The sequence below is a fragment of the Micromys minutus genome (genome assembly GCF_963924665.1).
Source record: "Micromys minutus genome assembly, chromosome: X".
Classification (NCBI taxonomy): Eukaryota; Metazoa; Chordata; class Mammalia; order Rodentia; family Muridae; genus Micromys; species Micromys minutus.
In genome coordinates, this window is record NC_137970.1 from 26,415,025 (window position 1) to 26,437,945 (window position 22,921).

General features: G+C 37.7%; 1 protein-coding gene across 2 annotated transcripts in view; it reads right to left on the reverse strand.

Moving 5' to 3' along the window:
* ACE2 (angiotensin converting enzyme 2) overlaps positions 1 to 22,921 on the reverse strand; it is a gene marked incomplete at its 5' end in the record, with an annotated part of 45,791 nt that overhangs the window by 13,999 nt on the left and 8,871 nt on the right. For both annotated transcript variants that reach the window (XM_080909979.1, XM_080909978.1), the window contains 9 exons: positions 790 to 934; positions 3,438 to 3,664; positions 6,172 to 6,341; positions 10,294 to 10,391; positions 11,826 to 11,931; positions 13,911 to 14,023; positions 16,825 to 16,968; positions 18,178 to 18,271; positions 21,177 to 21,335. In XM_080909979.1, the coding sequence (XP_080766105.1) occupies positions 790 to 934; positions 3,438 to 3,664; positions 6,172 to 6,341; positions 10,294 to 10,391; positions 11,826 to 11,931; positions 13,911 to 14,023; positions 16,825 to 16,968; positions 18,178 to 18,271; positions 21,177 to 21,335 (1,256 nt within the window). The remainder of the gene's footprint in view (positions 1 to 789; positions 935 to 3,437; positions 3,665 to 6,171; positions 6,342 to 10,293; positions 10,392 to 11,825; positions 11,932 to 13,910; positions 14,024 to 16,824; positions 16,969 to 18,177; positions 18,272 to 21,176; positions 21,336 to 22,921) is intronic.

Below are 22,921 nucleotides of genomic sequence, written 5' to 3' on the forward strand. Positions count from 1 at the left end.
AGCAATAAATCTGTGCCAGAATACTAAAGAGGAACTTCACTTCTGATTGACAAATGAACAAATGAGCCATCAATTCATTGATGGATTACTTTAAAGATCTGATTCCATGATAATTAAAATGAATTAGCAGGGATCCAAAAGTTAGCCCAGTCAGGAAAATAAAAGGTAGAAGAGCCATAAAGGTTTTAGTTTGGGACTTTAGGTAAAAGAAATTTTTTTTTCCTTTATTATTGAGATTTTTGTAGGCAACTTTAGCTCTTTGTGGACAGCTTTGCTTATATACAAACATTAGAAACAACCCTAATTAAGTACACATTTCTTGTCTTACTTTTTGGAAAATGACTCTTGAGAGAATATCCTAGGGAATTATTTCAGGAAACATGGGCAAAGAGCTGAGAAGAGACAGCAGGACTCCTCCCAAAAGGATATGTTATCAAACATATCAGTCCTATAAGTAATGTAAAATGATCCCCCCCAATCCTGGAAGTCGAGGACTCTGTGGATGTGACTCAGGAAAGCAAAGGAGCTAAGGTATTTATCCACTAAGTGGCCCATCTGTCATCGATTGAGGTCTGATAGGGATGACATTAGTGTGTTAGTCCCTCCTCCCATTTGTGTGTTCAGACCTTGTAAAGCTTTGCCCTCAGGCAATGAAATATGAAATAGAGATACCAGTGTGTGTGTGTGTGTGTGTGTGTGTGTGTGTGTGTGCTAGGTAGCAACATGCTTTTAGTTAAACAGTAAACACAATGAGGAAACATTTTGCTGACTGCAAATTCATTGACTTACTTCATCTCCCACCATTTCTTCATCCACTGATCTTTGGGAATTTCACCCTGAAAGACCATCCACCTCCACTTCTCCAACATGTAAGTAAATGGTAGTGTTCCAACAATTGTCAATGCCTGTTTGAGTAAGAAGTTTATTTCTGTTTCTGAAAGTAAAATGGAAAAGACCAAATATTAAGATGGAAATGAAAGCATAAATTTTGTAAGAGGACTTTCCTAATCCAGAGCTACTATTCCTCCCCAAGATAGACTTACTACAGGATGATTACATGAAAAATATTCACAGTGGACATTAAAAGCATGTGTTATATGTTTATCTTCTCAGATGACGGATTTGGAATAGGCTAAAGCCCTGGAATAGAACAAGTAAGTAAAATCCCACAAGTTAACTAATCCTTACTTTTTACTAGTTTCAACTGCCTTCTTTAAATATCCCCTTATCAGAGTTAATTAGGGCAATTTCATCTATTCTCCAAGGCACACTGTTTATTCTTGAGAGCTGTGTGTAGCCAGTGTCTGTTAATGTCTTATTCAAGACTGTATACCAAGTCCAGTGTCTGCTCTGTAATGCTCTTTTGTGAGTCCTTAGTAAATAAGCAAACATTAAACAGATGTGGTTAAACCTTGTAAACCAGGGCAGGGAGATTTTTTTTTTAAGTGTTCTTTTATACAATAGATTGGCTACATAAATGACAACAATGTCTTGTATATTTCAGTGACAAAGTGCTTGCCTAACGTGTATGAGACCCCCAGTTTCATCTCCAACACAAAACAAAAAGAAAAAAAAAAAAAGAAGAAGCTCAAAGAATGAACCCTTCACTATTGGTCAATGATGTTTGTAGAAGTAGATGAGTTTGCTGTAATGAAAACAGTGATGATTTATACATGCATCATAATGCCGGGCTACTCCATTAACATGTACAACAGTTGTATTTTAATATATTAGCCAAAAATAAATGTAAACACACACACACACACACACACACACAACCAAATGAACACCTCTAGAGAGTACCATCCACTGGATAACCAAAAGTACAATGGACTTCAAAGGACTAATCATCTACTTATCAAGAATATTAAATGTTTTTTCAAGTTATGTATGTTCATTAGCCTAAAGAAAAAGTGGGGCTGCCTCCAACACAGCGCAGAAGCTCAAATGTGAATGCAGGAGTTTTATCTACTCTGTGTATCTAGGAGAAATGCCTCACACATTGTAGGTGCTCAAAAAATTTTCTTTAGAAAAATGAAGAGGCAGGCACTGGCACCGCGGCTCATGCCTAGAATCCCAAAACTTGAAAGGCTGTGGTAGAAAGGCTGCTGTGAGTTCCAGGACATCTATGGCTACAGAGTAAAACCTTGTCTTCAGACAACAAAATACAAACTCTACATGAGAAAAGAAGGTCAAGATGAAGGGAAGGAGGAGAAGAATGAAGGATTCTATCTGGTTTAACATCATTTACAAATCAAGACCAGAGGCAAGGAAAGAATTTTTCAAGCTAGTTCTCTCGTTGTGTGACATCATAAGAAACATACGGACTTCATAATCTTTGCCTATTCTCAAGAAAGATGTAAAAAAAAAAAAACATAAATCATTGTCTGTTCATTGGTATGAATGGATTGTATTTTAAAATTATGAAGTAAGTATAGAGTTGATAGTAACTATTTCAGACATGATGTCAGGTATCCACCAACCTGCTACCAGGCCTGGCCTTTGTCAGATCACTAAAAGCAAGAGATGGAGACAAAGAAAATTGTGCACACAAAGATGGGGATCATGACCTTGACTTCACTGACTAGATGTTTCATACAGGAGAACCAAGGCTTGGATCAAATGCTAATTAAATACAGTGGGTAACAAACAAAAAGACACAAAATAGGAGGGAGATTTGTTGGAAAGCAAGGGTTTGAAGAGAGGGGACAGGAATAAAAAAAGAAAAGAATGGAGAATAGGAATGAAGTGCATATCCTATATGCATATATGTATAATCTGAGAGATGAATAAATCTCATAAACTAAAAAAATCAAAAAAGGGGAAGTGATAAATTTACAAAAGAAGCAAAGCCATGGCAACCTCACTGGATAATCTGGGTCTCCTGAAAAGTTGTGCTGTTTCCTCACGTCCAATCTCCTCCCCCTAAAAAAAGATTGGCTGCCTCAGACACTGATGTTAAGGGATAGGATGGGTCTTCTGTTCACATTCCTTCTCTGTAAGAATAGTTTCAGAATGACAGACTCTAACATTCTAGGAAAGTCATTGTTTGTTTGTTTTTAACCTAAAATTACAGCTAACTATTTAAAATCCAGACCCTGATTAGCTTCATGGCCTTTAACAAACCATTTGAGTTCTGTGGGCTATTTCAGCATCTTCCAAAACCCCACCAAGCTTCTACTAGATCATTTGTAGATCACTCCTTCAGTTATCTCACTTAATTCCTGGTTTAAACCACAGTTGGCATACTCTGATCCACATTTAAAAAAAAAAAAAAAAAAAAGAAGAAGAAGAAGAAGCTATTTACCAGTAGCAAGTCCCAAAAACATTTTTTTACCTAGGTAGCATAAAGTAAAAGAAGTGTTTTCCTATAAATGATATTAAATACATTTCCCCACATCAGATTACCACCAAGACAAGCCAAAGTAAAAATGTACCATTATCTTCTTGAAAATCTGTTGGTAGAAGACCAATAGATTTCAGATGCTTGGGGGTAGCTGCAGAAAGTGACATAATTTCTCCAACAGCTTCATGGAACCCTTCATTGGCCCCATTTCTTAGCAGGAAAGGTTGATTGGCATATGCCATGTCATATTGGATGTGTCCCATCTCATGATGAGCTGTCAAGAAGTTGTCCATTGTAACCTTTGTACACATCTTTATTCTGCATAGAAATGAACAAGATTAAAGTAAATCTTAACTTCCTTTAATCACTATAGTAGAGTTTTGTGGGGATTGGGTGACATGAAGATTTATTCATCACTGAAGTTTTACTATTTGCCCCTTATAAACCATTCACTCAATATAAAGGACTAAGTTTTATTCTTGTGCTCTTACACTAACAGAAAATGATAAATCCCCATGCTACGTAATTCTGAGTAGTGTGTACGTGAATAGTGTGTAAGTGAATACAGACATGGTCTTCTCAAAGTCTGTATAGCCAGGATAGAGAAGGGGCTAGTCATTTAGAATTGAGTATCAAATGTACATCACAAAGGTACACATGACAGCCTAAGAAGCAGGATCAGGGTAACGATAAAGAAAGCCAAAGCTTTAGGAGGTTCAAGTACCTAAGATTTTGGAAAGACTTGGGGTACATAGAGAAAGTGCTGTTAGAGACATGATAGAAGTCTAGAAGACCATCACTACCTGAGATGAGTCACTACAGCCAATGAGAAATGGTGACTGATGACAAAAGGTAAATGTTGTCTGTCTATCACTGTGCTGTGACCCAATGAGAACAGAACTTCATTAGGCAAACATACTGTGGTTCTTCTCCACTTGACATGCTTATGCTCATTCAGATATGAATGAGTTTAATATTTCAAAGATACCCAAATAGATTTTCCTACCATTTTGTTTGTGTGACCCTTGGATACTGATAGATGCTCTTTAGAGACCCCTTCCCCCCACTGTTTAGAATAAGGTCAACCTCCTTTATCTACCCCAGTATGACCACAACTTGCTTTCCTAACTCATTTTTCTCTATTCTTTTTTTCCTAACAGCTATAATTGTTGTTTTATATTTACTATCTATTTTATAGGAGATTCTAGACTAGGAAACTTACGAATATGCTCTCATTTTTAAGCCTCACTGGAGGATTTGGACTGACCACCTACAGACTGCTGCCTGGTTTTGGGGGATTGTTTGTTTGTTAAGCTTAATTAGCACACAGCCCCACTCATTAGTTTATATATTATCTATGGCTCTTTTAGGCTACAAGTACAGAGTTGCTTAATTGCAACAGAGGTTTTCAAAGCCTGCACTCTTTACTATCATTACAGTAAAAGACTACTGGCCTCTACTCTAATAGGCATTTTGGAACCAGTCCACACTCCCCAAGTAGATCAACTATTCCTCAGATACCCAAATGATAGCTATTAAAAATCAAAAGCTTTGATTTCATTGCTTTGGCCAAGTGAAAGGTGCCTTGAGGAGGGGTTTTCTTTTCTTGTCTTAAAATAATTTATTTTTATTTTATGTACATTGGTGTTTTGCCTGCATGTATCTGTGTGAGGGTGTTGGATGGATCCCTGTGAACAGTAGTTACAAACAGTTCTGATCTGTCATGTGGATGCTGAGAATTGAACCTGTGTCCTCTGAAAGAGCAGCTAGTGCTCTTAACCACTGAGCCATCTCGCCAGCGCAAGGAGAGGTTTTCTTAGTATTTGGGGGCAATCTACAGCCAATGGCTGACTAACACGGGGTAGATTTAAATGGCCAGCCCCTAATCCTGATTCAAATCAGACTTCAAAGTGGTTCATAAGATCAGACTGTAGCCAAATCTCCATCACAGGTTGCATTCTGATCTATTTTGCCTGTCCCGGGCTGTTTCCTCCCTCGCCTTTGGCTGAAAGGGTCTCCTCTTATATAAAATCACCAGTTCAAGCCAGGGAACAAACCTAAGATGCAAACTTGCAACACGAATATTAGAGTTCTGCTTTATAGATAAGGAAACTAAAACCCAAGATTCCTTTGCTCAAGGTCGTCAGATCATTCAGTGACACACCTCGGATTCCAAAGCCTATGCTCATTCTGGCAAGTCACAGACTCACGCTGTCCTGCATGTTTTCTGTTGTTGGTCCAGTCTAAACTTGCTGACCTCAGCACCCACACCAAGACCCGCTCTCTGCACCTGATTCCTCTGTCCTTCCAACCTGCTATCCTCCCAGAAGTCCATCCAACCTGTTCTTGCAACTCAACCTCAATTCCTAAGCCACTCACAAAGCCCCTGTCTGACCCTATCTCCTAGTGCAGGAGCAGTCGATTCCTCTCTCAATTCCTAACAGAGCATCCTCTGTGTCTCTCTTACTGCATGTACTGTCTTCTCCTTTTGTTCCAGTTTGTTATTCATCTGTCCTGTCTCACAAGAGTGAGGGACAGTGTGTGAATCATCTGTTCAACTGTCATAGTTCCCAACACCAAACCTTTCCTAACAGGGATCTACCAACCCCGTGACCATGAAGCTCTAATGAACATACAAATTTTCAAATAAGCTATTTTCTCTAAAAGTGCAGGTAGGGAAACTGTAGACCATCGTCTTTTCCAGAGTGAGAGAAATGTACTCTGGTGGACTTCCAGTCTTAGTTTTCAGATCCTTAAATCATATGCTCAAAGAAGTATAATGAATCCTTCATCCATTGTTTCTCATTTAGTACCAGCCCAACTACCTGAAGTCTGCATGTCCCAGATCCCAAGCTGTGGGGTGGCAGACCACTTTCCGGCCATCTGCTGGCTCAGTCAGCATGGAGTTTGTCCAGAATCCTCGAGTCATAGGAGGAAGGCCAACAGAAACAAAGAACTTCTCTGCCTCTTTAAATATCCTTTCTGCATCCCAGCCCTGGGGGAGAAAAACAAAATATTGAATCCCTGAACTAAAACAGAAATTCTTCCTGATGAACATATACATTTATGATTTTGGAACAGAGAGGTGGCCTTTTGAATGTTTATCATCTGTCTTTACAGCACTGCCTCTAGGGAATCAACCTAGGAGATTATCAAAAATTATGTCAAAAATTACATTGAATATGATTTTTGTATAATCAATGAGGAAAAAGCCATCAAAATAGTCAACCAATGAGACTTTCGTAGAATGAAAATTGTACAGATACATAAATTATATTCAAAGAAATTTTATGGGTATAATAAAATAATAAGTGAAAAATAAAATATATAATCACTTAGTTGGTATTGATCAATCTTAATGAAGAAAAAAGATGCATAAAATGTTAACAACAGTCTGAATTATATGAAGGGGATTTTTGTCCTTATTCTTAGGGTTTTGGTGCTATAGACTTTTCCCTACAGTAATGTAAGGCAATACAAATGCCTTACATATGTCAAACAAGCTCTCCACCTCCAAGCTACATCCTTGATCATCTTTTTTTTTTTTTATGTTCCAAACACAAACAAGAAAATAGTGACCCAACTGCTGAAAACTACTCAACTCAAGCCAGAAGTTGTTGCTTGAACTTCATGCTGGGCTCAGTGGAAGAAATGAACTAATGTAAGTCAACATGAAGGCATAGACCTTTGGAATAAAACAAAAAGCCTAGTTGTGGCCTAGAACCCAAAGATTCAATTTGAGCTACACTAAAGCATCTGAATGTTCAGAATGTTTTGGAACTATGCAGAAAAAGTCATAGGCATGTGCCACCAGCAAATTCCTTTATAACCATGTCTTAAGAGACAACCAAGCCTGCCGAGGCAATGAAGCCCATATCAGACAAACAAAACTTGGATATTTATTACATGGTGCCATGAATCATTTTTGAAACAGAAGAATTGTTCTGGTCTTGAACATCAATCATGTTTGGGTTTTCTCCTGTGTCAGCCCTAGCAATAAGAAATTGAATATGAGAGTAAATGCTATTATCATCACTATTAATATTATCGACTTTTAAGGGCTTAATGTTAAAATATTGTTACTAATTAATATAGCAGCCTTTTAATTTAAACTCATAGTTTACTGATAAACAAGAACACAAAAGTAACACATGTTTGGGGGTATAATGTGTGTTGTCATATACATATGCATTGTATGATGTTCAAATGAGAATATGCATATCTGTTTTCTCATTTGCCCTTTGTGGAGAAAAACAAACTTTCTTTCTTCCTTCCTTTCTTTCTTTCTTTCTTTCTTTCTTTCTTTCTTTCTTTCTTTCTTTGTTTCTTTCTTTCTTTCTTTCTTTCTTTCTTTCTTTCTTCCTTTCTTCAGAGTTATGAAAATACACAGTACATCATCACTCCCTGCGGTCACTATACAATAGTACCTCTAAATTTTCCCATTAAATGATAACTTAGTCTCCTCCTTCCCCTCGTTCTTGCATGTTTCAGCCTCAGACAGCCTCCCTAGCTTCCATGAGATCAGCTCATACACTCCCACATGAGTGAGATCATAGGTACTTGTCTTTGTATGTCAGATTTATTTCACTTAACATAACACCCTCAAGCTGCATCCAGGCTGTTTTGAATAACAGGAGTTCATACTTTAATGGCTGAAAAGCATCCCACTATTGTAGGTCTCATGCTTTCTTTACTCATCCCCATACAAAGATGTAGTTTGTTTCCATTTTCTAGGCTATTATTAATAGCATTCCCAGAAATGTGGGAGTATTGTTAGCATTTCAACAGACTCATTTCATATCCTTTGAATACACATCCCGAAATGGGGTTACTGGTTAATATGGTAGTTGCATTTTTTTTTTAATTTCTTAAGGAAGTGGCTGTCTGTTTTCTCTCATGGCTGTACTAAGTTGAATTCCCAAGTTAGTGTGAAAGGTTCTCTTTACTCCGCGTCTTCACCAGCACTCGGTGGGATTTTTGTCTTTTTTTTTTTTTAAGTAGCCATTTTAACTGGACTGAAGTTGTCTTCCATTTTGGTTTTGTTTTCCATTTTCATGATAATTAATGGTCTTGAGATTTTTTTTGTAGAACAATTAACGATTTATGTGCCTTCTTTCAAGAAATATCTATTGCTCATGCTTTTAGATGGAGTTTTGCTGTTGTATTCCTTATACATTCCAGACATTAACTTTCATTGCATATGCACGTTTTAGACATTTTTCTTGTGTTCTGTATGTTGTTTTCTCTGCTGTGCAGAAGGCTTTTACTTTAATGCAATTCTGTTTGTCTATTTAGTTTTTGATTACTGTGTTTGGGAGTTTTTCCGAAAATTTTGTATCCATTCCAATGTCTGGAATGATTGCCCCCCTTTTATCGTCTCAGGTCTTACAGTTACATCTTTTGTCCATGTTGAATTAATTTTTGAAACTGGTAAGAAGCAAAGGTCCTATTTGGTGGACATGTAATCTTCCCAGCACTGAGTAGTTATTAGATAGACTGTCTTTACTCTAATGTAGCACCTTACATGTCGATGTGTTGGCACCTCTGTTGAAAATCAGTTGGTCATGAATATGTGGGTTTGCTTCTAGGCTTTCTATTTTGTTCCAATGGTCTGTGTATCTATTGTTAATGTTTTTTTTTTTCATTATAGCATGTTTTGAAATCAGAAACTCTCACATCTTTGTTCTTTGGGGTCACAATGGCTTTGGTTATTAGGGGCAGGAGCTTTCGATGTTTTATAACTCTCAAGGCTGTTCTTTAATCTGATATTGCTTAAGATGAATGACCAAAACAGCACAGACTGGTAAGCATAGTCAACATGCTTGAAGAGTAAACAAATGAAAAAACAGAAGTACAGGGGAAACATTAGAGAGTTAGGTACCTCTAATTATCTTTGTGACTTCAGCTGCATCATCCATCTGAGCCTGTTTTGTTTCTTATAGCATGGAGCTATCATGATACTGAGCCCAACACTTTAAGTTAAATTAAGGAAAGCAGCAACTGTGTTGTCATTTTGGACGGCAGCTATGCTTACCACTGTACAATTTTCATGAAGCCACTGATAAAGGATGAGGGTTAGCATCATGATGGCCACTTGCTGCTATGCAATGACAAAATGGAACTAGAGCAACTACACGAGTTGAAGTTTTGCAGCTTTGGGGTTTTATTCTGCAGTGAAAATTTTCCAGGAGCATGTTACATATGTGAAGGTCATCATCTTATTACAACTTACAGATGTAAAGGGATTGATGAGAGAATACCTTCATCAGGCATACAAAATTATTGTGTAGTCATCTGAAGACATTCTTTAGACACAAATGGAACTGTGGTCACTCATTATAATCAGAAATGTAGAACTTAATTAAACTTTAAAAAGTATCTAATATTGTAATATGGTTTCATTGGTGGAAGAAAACACAATTTAAACAATTATATCAAGATGGTAGAAAGGATTTAATATTAACAGTAATAAAATTAATATTAATAAAATTAAAGCAATATTTAATAATATTTCAATGACAGTGATTTTTAATATCCAAAATAAGATGTTTTTGTTCATCACTATCCATAGAGATTACAGACTCATTGCTTAGCAACAATTGACATTGAAAAATGTGATGCCAACCAACTGATAAATCCATATGTTATTGCTTATAGGAAAAGCAAAACAGGTCATCTCAATTTTGAATACCTCTCAACAGAGCAGAGTTTCTGTTATTGAAGGTACTTGAAATCATTGACATTATGAACTACTTTTTCGTTAAAATACATAAGAAACAAATATAAGTTAGCTTGGATTTTATTAAGATGATTTCACACACACGAGATTAGAACAGAAAGATGCATAAACGAAAAACGCAATTGAAATGTCTTATTTTTTAATATAAGACATTTATATTAATGTCTTATATTAAAAAGACATTTTTTATAAGGTCCCCGTTTCCTACCTGATTCATCATTGCATCAGTAACATCAATGTTTGGTTTCTGTGCAAAGGGAACAGTCAAAGGGTATAGATTTGTCCAAAATCTACCCCACATGTCACCTGTTTACAAAGAGAATACATTAGTATTCGAATAAAGCAACCAAAATACAGATCCGATCTTTCATAGTATATTTGGTTGGCTGGGCAAAGCACTCACTCAGTATTTATAAACAGTCTCGGTTCTGCATTCCCTTTTACTACTCCCACTTCTTTTTGGTCCTTCTCTTATGTTATCTGTGCAACATTTTCTTCTCCATCACACATAAAATACTAAGTGTATAAGAGATGATGTGGTTAAGCAAAACTTGCTAGGGAATCTTCAGAGCTTCTCCTATTGGGAATTACTATTAGATGGCATAATCAAAACTGAACGTGGTAGTGCACTGCAGTAAGCTCAGGACTTGGGAGGCTAAGAGAGGAGCATTGCACAATGAGACCCTCAACAAACAAAGCAGAACAAAATTAAACATATGGAACATCATAGCTACTGCACATTAGGTTTGTAAAACGGAATCATACACACAACAAAATGTTGCAAATGCAAAGAAAACAATTAGTAATGCCTAGTGAGAACTCAAAAAGAACCATGTAAGTTCATCATTCAAAAGTTTCTCTTAACTGATAGCTAAGTTGTACTTTTAATACCCCAAGTGCACACTTAACTAGGTAACTGAGCATCTCTAACAGTGTGAAGTTCAATTCAAGGCCAGAAATCCTAAAAAGGGAAGATGGATTCAGAACAAAAACCAACACTACAGGAACAAAGGATCAAAAGAAGCCTGGCACTGAAGATATGGGGTCACACAATTACATGGAAAGCACTCCTATGAATCCAATAATAATAATGGTGTGTACACATGTGTGCATGCATACTTGTGTGTGATGGATATACATGTACCACAGCCCACACGTGTCAGCATGTGGACAATTGTCAGAGGACAATTGCAGTAATGAGTCTCTTTCCATCATGGGTTCAGCAAATAAGCACTTTTACCCAGCAAACAATTTTGATAGCCTTGGTGAAATAAAGATCTTTTAAAAAATATTTATTTTTTTAAAAGATTCAATTTAATAGAGATAAATATGACATCCTAAAGTTAAACTTGTAAGGATTCACCACAAAAGTCAAGTTCATCCAGTACAGACTGTCCTTCTCAGTGTCCCACTGAGCTGTTTCTCTTTGACCATATAATACCAAAATCCCAGGCTTAGTCAACCAAATTGAATAAACACATTTTAAGCTAGAATTCTTTTTCTAGTCCTCTTAATATAAAATAGATTTTAGAGACCACATTCATTTTAAACAGAATAGATAAGATAATGATTTTAAATGGACTTCCTGCTGAAAATGTGCTTTTAAAACTATTTCTGCAATGATAATAATGTTATTTTCAAACATTCTCAAACGCTTTAGATTGAGCCTCGCTCCAAACGACAGCTTTAGTCATGGAAATAAAACAACAAAGAGCACAAAGAACTCTTGTAGTTCCTTACCAAGCAAATGAGCAGGGAGGCATCCAGTAGGGCTGATGTAGGAAGGGTAGGTATCCATCAGCTTTGTTCTCACATATGCATGAAGATGCTCATACAATGGTTTGATCTGAAAAGTCCAGGAAGAAAGTTTTAGACCAAGAATACTTCAGCTTCCAATACACAACTCTAGAAGTGAGAATGTTTTCATACAGGACAGTTTCTTCTCCTCTCAAATATTCTGGAGAGTTTGGGAGCATTCCTTCTTCACTGATATTGACTCTGTCTAGCCCCACTACATAAATCAATACTAGCACATGGAGGAATGCAAGGTCCCAGAGGAAAACCGATGCCAAAAAATAAATCATTCTGAGATGTTACTGACTTTTTTGTCATAGAACTCTTTCTAGTAATCTACTAAGAAACAGAGAAAGAAAGAAAGAAAGAAAGAAAGAAAGAAAGAAAGAAAGAAAGAAAGAAAGAAAGAAAGAAAGGAAGGAAGGAAGGAAGGAAGGAAGGAAGGAAGGAAGGAAGGGGAGAGAGGGAGGGAAAGAATTACTGAGGGGGAAAAAAGGAGAGGCAGAAACAAACAAATACATTCCTATTGTCAAAGATGAAACAATAGTCCTAATAGTTGTAAGGAAGGAAGCAAAGCCATGGTCTTTCTGCTAAGAAAGCAAGACTAGGCTGATTGCTCACGATCAGAATCTTTCCTTTATATAGTCTCCCTAATGGTAATTATGAGTCGGTGAGCAAAAGAGGGAAGCAGCACAGTTCTGATTGTCTGACGGAGCTGTACAGATTATATCAGAAATAATTTCAAAAGGCTGAAGATGTAGCTCAGCTAGTAGAGCATTTGCCAAGTATGCACCAATGCTGAGTTTGATTCCCAGCCCTGTATAAATCAGTCATGGGGTTGCAGACATGTAATCCCAACTAAGGAGGTGAAGACAGAAGGGATCAGGAGTTCAAGGTCATGCTTAGCATCATAGCAAGTTAGAGGCTAGCTTGGGATGCACAAAACCGTGTCTCAAAAAAATAAATTCTTACAAATGCAAATATACTATAGTTTTGTGAGAACTGGGAGTGGACAACAGTCCATTTTTAAAACAAGCTTGGAATACCCAAGAAACCATCCACAGAACTTAGGAAGCTCAAAAAAGAGAAAAGCCAGAAAGTAGATGCCTCAGTCTTTCTTAGAAGGAAGAACAAAACGTTCATGGGAGAAAATAAAGGTACAAATAGAGGAGCAGGGATTGCAAAAAAGATCATTCAGAGACTGCCTCATCTGGGGATCCACCCCATATACACGCAATAAACCAAAGCTCTATTGCTGATGCCAAGGAGTGCTTACTTGCAAGAAACTGATATAGATGCCTCCTCATCGGCTTTGCCAGAGCCATACTGATACAGAGGAGGCTGCTTGCAGCTAACCATCAGACTGAACACGGGGACCCCAGTGAAGGAACTAGAGACAGGACTGAAGGAGCTGAAAGTGTTTGCAACCCCATGGGAAGAACAAAATTATCAACTAACCAAATCCTCCATAACTCCTAGGGACTAAAACACCAACCAATGAGTTCTCATGGAGAGACTCATGGCCCCAGGTACATATGCAGCAGAGGAGATAGCATTTTCTGACATCAGTGGGAGGAGAGGCCTTTGGTCCAGCGAAGGCTTGTTTTCCCAGTGTAGGGAAATGCCAAGGTGCTGAGGTGGGAGAGGGAGCACCTTCATGGAGGCAATGGGAGGGGGGATGGGATTGTGAGAAAGGGATAACATCTGGAATGTAAATGCAGAGAATTTCTAATAAAAAAATTGCGAGGGGAATCTACTTTTGTTACACGGTGTTTGGTTGATGTCCATGTGAAGCCTGCTCTTTCCTAAGGGGTGGGGGTGGATTTGGGTGAGGGGAGAAGGGAGATGTGGGGGGAACTGGGGAAGAAGAAGGAAGGAAAACTGCAATTGGGATTCGATATATGATAGAACTAAAACAGAAAAGAAAAAGTCGTCTTTGGCTATTGGCTATTACAACCCCTGCTTATTGCCCTGCAGTCCCTCTGTTATCTGTCCAAAGGTACGTTCTACATCTCTAATCAACTCTGTTACCTCTGCAAAGGTACGTTCTACATCTTCAATCAACTGGTTTCGGTTATAGTCGTAGCCGACTTTTCCTTCTGCTTCATAATCTCCTCGCCAATAATCCCCATAATCTTTATAATCTGTTTTTTTTTTTTTAAAGAGGGAAAAAAAGAAAATACAGGTTATATAGATTAATCTTAATGGGAGAATTTTTTTTTAATTATCTTAAGGATTTTTGTTGCTCCTTTACATGTCAACTCAAAAGAATGCAAATGAAAGGCAAGACTTGCTAATTCTGTTAAATACTTGTTTCTCATCACCTTCATCAGGAGTTTAAATAAATTATCTGGTTTAATAAGCACAGAAATTTTGGTATCCTGTAACCAGTGTAAAGCCCTTTGTGCTGATTGATAGCCTTGCTATTTAAATATATTCTTTATTAATTCCTTGAAAATTTTACACAATGTATTTTTATCATATATCCACATATACTCCTTTCCTTAAGTCCTCCCAGATCAGAAGGTTGAGAAGAGATACATTTTAAGAGCCAGAGATAGGGAGAGCCATGATTTCTGGGCATTCTGGACATAAGATTGCTGTACTCGTGAACCTACAACAGCTGTACTGTCTTCATGAGACCTGTACAGCCTGTAGTATTTTTTTTTTTTTTTAGAAATAAAATTTCGAGTACATTTTTTTCAGGTTATAAAACATGATGTTACATTAAATATGTAGCATAAAGCTTATTGTAGGGAGACAAATTAACATCTCACAGTTACCCTTTTGTGCCTTATGACAAGAGCAATGAGAATGTATACATTTGGGGAATATCCTGAATACCGTAGGCTATTTTTTCACTGGAGTCCTCATATTGCACATGCGATTTTTAATCTTGTTCATCCTCTTAAGTTTACAACTCCTCTTTTTCCCCAAAATGGCAGTGTTGGTGGCATTGTCCTAAACAAAAGAACTTCAGCCGGGTAAACAGGATTGTTACCAAGTAAACAAGCCTAATGGCAATTTCTGTTCACCAGAAAATCAGATTTCCTAAAGTGAGTTTCTATTTGCCAGGAACCACCTTTAATCCTTCAGGACACGCTCCATCCCGACCCCTTAGTCCTTCCCAAATGTCGACCACTTCGGGCAAATGCACCTCGTTCCCAGTCAACCTGGACAGCCCGGACCCATTCAGATCTCACCCCTTTGACTCTTGTACAAGATCTGCTTGCTTTTCTGTCAGTTTGCTCTTCTCTCTGCCCCACCTCCAGAGATGTCCTGGGCAGTTTGGTTCCCAATGCACTTTTCCTTCTGCCCACTGAGTGGTTTAGTTCGGTAGTTTCTTAGTTTGGTGGCTACTTAGACTCTTTGGGTGTATTTCCCCATTTCCTCCTCTCACCCCTGGTAATGGCAATTTTGTTCTTTTCCTGTATAGGTAGCTGATCTTTTTACTCAAAGATTCTCTATTTAAGTTAGAGCACTGACCTCACTTAGCATACTACCATCTAGGTCCATCCACATTATGGCAAATGGCCACTTTTTAAAGCTAAATAGTATTCTAATATATAGTCTATATCATTTATCATATGTATGTATATACACACATTCTATGTTTTTAATCTATTTATCTATTAACAGACACCTCATTTGTCTCCCTGTTGTGACTATCATTTATAATGATGTGATGAATACAGGTATCTCAGTACATGCTCAGAAGAGGAATTTTACCAGATCATATAGCAGTTCTATTTAAAATTTCTCTAGAACCTACCAGGCCATTTTCCATAATGGCTACACCTATATACATTTCTATCAATATCCTAGGCTTAGAGTAGCAATATCACTTGTCCAAAGTCACACAGCTGGCCAGGGGCAGAAATTTACTCCTAATTTCCAAACCCTTGGTGCACGCTCTGCATCATTATTTTCAAAATGTGCAGTTTGCCCCTTTGTTTTTAATCCTGCTTTTCTTTGGGGCCTTATATTTTCAGATGCCATTTTCTTCATCTCAGACACCATTACAGTGGCCTTGTGTTTGTTTGCAAATTATATCTATACAGAGCATATCTCTGTTTCGTTTAGTGTCTAACCATCAAGAAACACAAGCTTGTGCTGAAGTAGTAGCTAATAAGATTTGCAAATGTTTCTAGTGAGATTTGTTTTTATAATTCCATTGTTGATATAAGACCAACAAAATGAGAAAAATAGTTATTTGGATAGAAAGATATGTGAATATTATTAAAATGGATAATAAGCTACGGCCTGAAACTTAAGGCTTGAGAATATGAGTTTAAGTGACACTGGAAAAATTAGAAATAACAAATGAGAAAAAACCACATTTTTTTCTTATTTCCCATGGCACAGTGAACCACAAAGGCTTTAAGTTATTCATAACGCTCACTGTTTCAACAGAACTTACAAGACATGAAAGTGTCTTCCCATGTTAACATTCTTATGACTTACAATGTCAGAAAATAGAATTTTCACCTAAACTAATTAGATGATGGTGTCTTCTTTCTGAACTACCCTGAGGTAGATACATGACAGAAGTTGGAGAAAAATAAACTGTGACCAAATGAGTGTTTTGGTAAGTGGATATTTTGTTTGTCTTTTATCTGCTCTAAGTGATAGGATCGCTATTCAGTGCCAGTGTTCACATGGGTACCCTTTGGGGCCTTAGACCTCCAGTAATTCATACGTCCTAGATAATTCATCTCATAGTTAAATCTCATTCGTAAGCTCTTTGAACAATAGAGTTCCAGTGTACCGTTTTTTAAAAACTCCCCCAGTACCTTTTTGAGACAGTTAACCTGAGCCTTTAAGCAAATGATGTTCATTTAGGGACATCCAAATATTATAGGTGGAAGCTTGGTATTAAATGAGAAGTAGTCCTATAACCACCCCCGTGGAGAGCATCAGAACCTAGACAGAGCAGAAGACTTACTGTTTGCTCTTGCCATCTCATTTTTCAGGACCACATACTCTTCATATAGCGGCCTCATCTGCTTGCCGACCTCAGCCCTCCAGCCCTCCCAAGCCCAGAGTCTATCGTTGTAGTCTGTGCTTGTTGCCATTATTTCATCCAATCCTGTTATTCCAGAGGAAAATAAGCACAAAGGTGAAACATTTGTATCTACCATACAAATAATCTGCATTTACAATTATATGAACTTTAAAGAAGTCAAAGGTTGGCAGACATCCTTGTTATTTAACAAAATATCGTGGTTAGTATCCTTGGACTTATGATTAGATCCAAATGCATCTGCAAAGGGGGGAAAAGCACTGAAGTGATTTAGTTACTGGCTTAAATTATTTGACTGTAATAAAATGTACAGTGTGCAGGCTTCTTTTAAGTTAAAAGGATATCATCTATGGAAGACTGGAGCTAAGGCTCAGGGAATAAGAGCCCTTGCTCACAAACATAAGGACCTGAGTCTAAATTCCCAGAAGCCATGTAAAATAGGAGAATGGAGAGGGTTTAAAGGAAGGAAAGAGACAGAAGAAATGTAAGTTATAGTCTCAAAAACAAACAAGGCTGGGTATGGCCACGCATGCAACTGTAGCCTCCATGCTGTGGGGACAAACACAGTAGAATTGTTAACTCCAAGTTCCGTGAGAGACTTGTCTCAGCGAATAAAGGCAGAAAGTGATGGAGTAGGGCACCTTCCTCACACACACACACACACACACACACACACACACACACATTCATTCATTCATTCATACACGCACACAATGAAAAAACTACGGATCTTTAAAAAGAAGAATCTGTGAGCTTCAACATTTTGTAACAGTACCATTTTTAGGTTATCCATCTGCAAAGCATTCTGTTGTTGTCAAAGTTCAGTGTCAGGCTGGGGAAATGGCTCAGTGCCTGGGGAAATGTGCCCGTTGTACAAGCATGAGGGCCTGAGTTGAGTTCTCAGAAATCACACCAAAAATCAGGTGTGGTGGTATACACTTCAAGTTCCAGCCCTGAGGAAACAGACTTGAAAATCCCTTGGGCTTGCTGACCAACAATAATATCTACTTGGTGAGTTCCCATCCAGGGAGAAACACTGCCTCAAAGAAAACTTTAATGGTTTCTAAGAAGTGAGGAATTGTGGTTGTCCTCTGACTTCTGTATCCATGCGCACTTGCACAAACATGTAAACCTGCACGTACATGAGCATGCATGTAGATACACACAAACATGTACATATATCACACATTTAAAAAGTCTATCTCATTTTTACAATTTGGAAGAAAATATAAATTTTATAACTACTACTAAAAACAATACCTATTGAAAACATACCTGGTTCAAGTAATAAGCATTCTTCTGGATTCTTTGGGTTGCAAACTTTTCCAGTACTGTAAATGGTGCTCATGGTGTTCAGAATTGTGTTCAACTGAAAATTAAACATAAAATATAGAGGTAGGCATGTAAAATGTACCATAATGGGTAGAGTACCATAATAAAGATAACTCATGGGATTTTTTAAATAATTTATTTAAATTTAATTTCATGAGCATTGGTATAGAGGTGTCAAATCTTCTGGAACTGGAGTTACACACATTTGTGAGCTCCCATGTGGGTGCTGGGAATTGAACCCGGGTCCTCTGCAAGAGTGGCCAGTGCTCTTCTCCATGGAACCATCTCTCCATGCTCATGAGATTTTTTTTTTATTCTTGTTTTTCTTTTACCTCAAATAAATTCTTTCCTCATACAATATATACTGATTATATTTTCTCCTACTTTTCCCAGTTCCTCCCCACCTCCCCTCCCCACTGGAATCATCCCCTTTTGTGTCTCTCATTAGAAAAAGAAACAGACTTCTTAAAAACCAAGCAAGACAAAAAGAAGATATAATAATATGAAGCAAAAACCATCATATTGAAGTTGGACTTGGCAATCCAACAGGAGGGAAAGAGTCCCAAGACCAGGCACAAGAGTCAGAGACCCGCTCATTCTCATAGTCAGGATTCTCATAAAAACAGTAAGCTAAAAGCTGTAGTATATACAAAGAGGATGCAGTATGGACTCATGCTGCTTCATTCTCTATGGTCATGGGATTTTTAAATGCCTTGAAAGATACCAATTCATATCTTCTTTGCCAAATATGTTCCTATCTGTAATTGTTTCTGCTGTTACCTATCACAGAATTTTGAGAACTTGTAATAAACACATATAGGTTAACCAAAATAAACATGCCTGCCCAAATTCCCAGGATCATTTCTCATATAGGCACAGAGATTGAACTTCTGTTTTATTTAGAATTTACTAAGCCGCTACTATGTTCTACATCCTGATCACCTTGAAATAAACAAACCTCTAACCTTCAAAGACCCAAAAGTCATGGAATAATAAGGTAACCACAAAATGGATCTCAATATAAAGGAGTGACAGGCACTGTTAACTATCATCGACAAGTGATGTAACAGTACTGGCTAAGGAGTGTGGGGAGTGGAAGAAGGGGCATTTATAAGGGCTTCAGAAAGAAAATGCTCTTAGAGCTGCATGTTCCAGAAGTAGAAATTGGTCAGGTAAATGGAAGGAAAAGGTGGACCCTAAGAACGGACAAAGGTGTGAAAGGGAAGCCATTTTAAACAAGAGCTGCAATGACTAAAACTCCAGTGACCGTGCTCACTGAAGGAATGGAGGCCCTGAGAACAGAGAGATAAGTGGACTCCAGATCGCACTTGGCAATCTCTGCCACGATAAAGAATGTAAACTTTACCCTGTAGGGAAAGGGGTGTGAAGATAACCCGGTACAGCCAAGCTGTTCAAGGGCATCAGAGGGTGTAGCTCAGCAAAAGGTTTATTTCCACTCCACGATAAATACAGGGGTGCAAAGAGTAAGTGTCTGGAAACCCTTTTTTGTAAAACTCAATAGAAACCAGTGAACGTACCGATGTGTTGATCTGTGATGATTTGGAAACATGAGAAGAAAGGATGGAAAAGGAGGAAGGTACAGAGAGAGAAAGGCTGATTCATACAAATCATTTACATGCTATATTTCTAATACCCTCATGTATTATTATTATTATTATTATTATTATTATTATTATTATTATTATTATTTCACCTTGTTGCACAGGTATTGTTTAGAAAACATAAGGTAATCCCATGCATAAAATTTCTACAAGATCTCATATGCTAATCCAAAACATCTACCTTGGCACAAAATCCTTCATGGTCTCTCTACCTGCTATTTCAATCTCCCCTCCTTCCTCCCCATGCATCCTGAACTCCCTTGTGTTCTCAAACAAATAAAGCTTTCACTTGCATGTAAGTGGTTTTCAATCCTAACTACACATTAGAATTATTTGGGTTTTTTTTTTTAAACTAGGATGTCTAGGATTTCTCATGGAGTCCTCGCTTAAAAAAAAATAGATGAAGAAACATGGACAAGACACAATAAGGTAGATTAATAACTTAGTGGAATCATCAGATTTAAGGAATGTACAATAATAAAATATCAACTTGTAGAAACAAATACCACATGGCTTTATCTCTGTTCTTATCATGAGCTCTTATTTTTATAAATGCAGATTGGGACATACAGAGCTCCAGAGGACAAGCAGCTGAGAAAGAAAACTTTGATGTGAAAGAGCTGAATGTTTTAGATAAAAATATTTCAATAGGCTATATGAGGGATATGCTGTGTGTTTTTATAAAGCCTTGTTGGAAGACAGCCACATCCATTCATCTATGTATTATCTATGGCTGACTTCCTGCTCTGATGGCAGAGCTGCCTTGTTGTGACATAGCCAATATGGTCTGCAAAATCCAAGCTATTTATTTTATGTCTCTTCACAGCTTTCTTTCAAGTTTGCTGGCCCCTGGTCTAGGGGCATGGGATGAGAGATGGGATTTTAACAGGGTAAATATAAAAATTCTTGAAATCCTCTCAGCATAGGAAGTCTTTAAAGTGCCATTTTGCAACTGTTAAAGCCCTCAGGGGCTTCATTAACAGTGAGGTTAATATGAACTAACCATGGGCATTTAGCAATAAGAACAGAGAAAAAGAAAATTGTTCCAGCATACTCCTAGCCTGCTTGAGTCAGTGCTGACCAAGGTGTAGCAAATGTCATATTCCTGCTCACTTCTGTGCAGATTACAACCCATGTGTCTTCTTTTACCCTCAAAACTATTCCAATTTGAATTATAAATTTTATAGTCATTCTACCTAGGCCCAGAGCTGGCATTACTAACTTTTCAAAGAAAGGAGCCATCCCTGTGGGTTTTGAATATGTATTATTTGTCAAGCATTTCAACTCTTGAGATCAGGACCAAAATGTTTACAAGCACACCTGTTTGTTCTTGTCTGCTGAAAGGGCTGAAGACCCGCTCTGCTGAAGGGCCTTCAGTTGACGCTTGATGACTTGATCCTGAATTTCTTGTAGTGAGAAATTTTGGGCAATCTTAGACTGTTCTTCATAAAAGGAAGACCATTTGGCTGCAGCCTCATTCTGAAAAAAATACAAATAAAACAAATTAAAGTTGGACAGAAGATATAGTCCAAAGAACATCTGGTGAAACATCTACTACTTCCTGCATGGCTTAGTCCTTTACTTTGCTGAGGGTCAAGGTTTAGGTTAAAAGTAATCAGGCCACTCTTAGGCCACTCTCTTTCTGGCCCAGTGCCTAGTTTTCCCAAGGGTCCTGTCCCAAGAACTGGAAGTAAATTCTCACAGATAATTCACACTGTGAGGCCCTGGAACTTATGGCCTCAGTGTTGTGATGTGGATAAGTTGGCCAAAAAGTCAGGGATGAATAGATCTAAAAGGAGAACCTTGCAGATCTCAAAGTCATCGACAGACACAATGGGAACATAGTCCCTTGTGACCACCGGAACCATGAGAAATGAGAACCAGATCAAAAAAAAGCTCCTGGGTGCCATGGTTTATGGCAGAAATTTTGACTATAAATTGTGATCTCAAAGAAAGTCTTCCTGGAACCAGGCCACTTGGTAGAATGATGATTTTCCAACAGCAACAGAAGTCAACAAACAGGTGATGATGCTGGGGTACACCTGCCTCCCTCCAGACAATCTCGATAATAAGTAGAAAGATGGACTTCCCCTGAGTTTTCTAGAACAGTCTTCTCTCAACACACAAGTTCACTTCCAGTTCTCAAAGGATAAAAAGAAAAACTCCTTTGGACATCATATTGTTTTGGGGCCATACAACAGAGGTAGCATGTGAGTTCCACTTTTGGAGTCAGACACTACTGGCTTGCTCTTTGACTTTGGACAAATAATCACTCCTAGCTGTGGTTACAGGATTAAACAATACTAATAATGTGTCTTGTGACTAAATAATTCTTGTAAGGAATAGGACAAGTAACAGACAATAAAGTGCTCAACAACAGGCCTGACATATCTTAAGCATTCAAAATGCTATTTTATGGTGTAGAGAGAACAAATGTTTGTTATTACATTGCTTAGAATTGTATCAAAGGAGTAGAATACATGTCAGGATTTTTTCTCAATGAAACACAAATATATAATATCCTAAGTACCACAAATGAGTCAAAAAGTTTCCATACTAAGAAAGTAAAACTCCAATAGGGTTCCAAATGTGTTCAAGTGTTCATAGAGGAGATGAGACTTCAGTAATCTTGAAGTAGATAGGAGTTGGGATAACTGTAAAATGCTTTGAAAAACAATTTGCCTCATTTGAGCTTTAAACAAACCCATGTGATGAAAAATCACTGTCACCATTTTTAAGTATTAACCAAGGGACTTAGCAAGGTAATGGATCTGGTAGACAACCCAGCACTCTATTCTAGAAGCTATGGTAGATAGACACTTGATAACTTGCAGGATGCCTACCTGTTTATGGTCAAACCCCTGTGTGATATCCTCTTCAGTCAGAATAGACTTGTGATGTGCTTCTAGCCAATCACATGGACCAAAATTAGAGAGATGTATACATTTACATTATGTAAGACTGCCATCTTTATCTTGTTATCAGGCCCTCTCTTTTTGTGGACTATAATGCAGAAAGATATCAAGTTATGAACTTTCCCATGGATAGGGCTACATGGCAAGAAA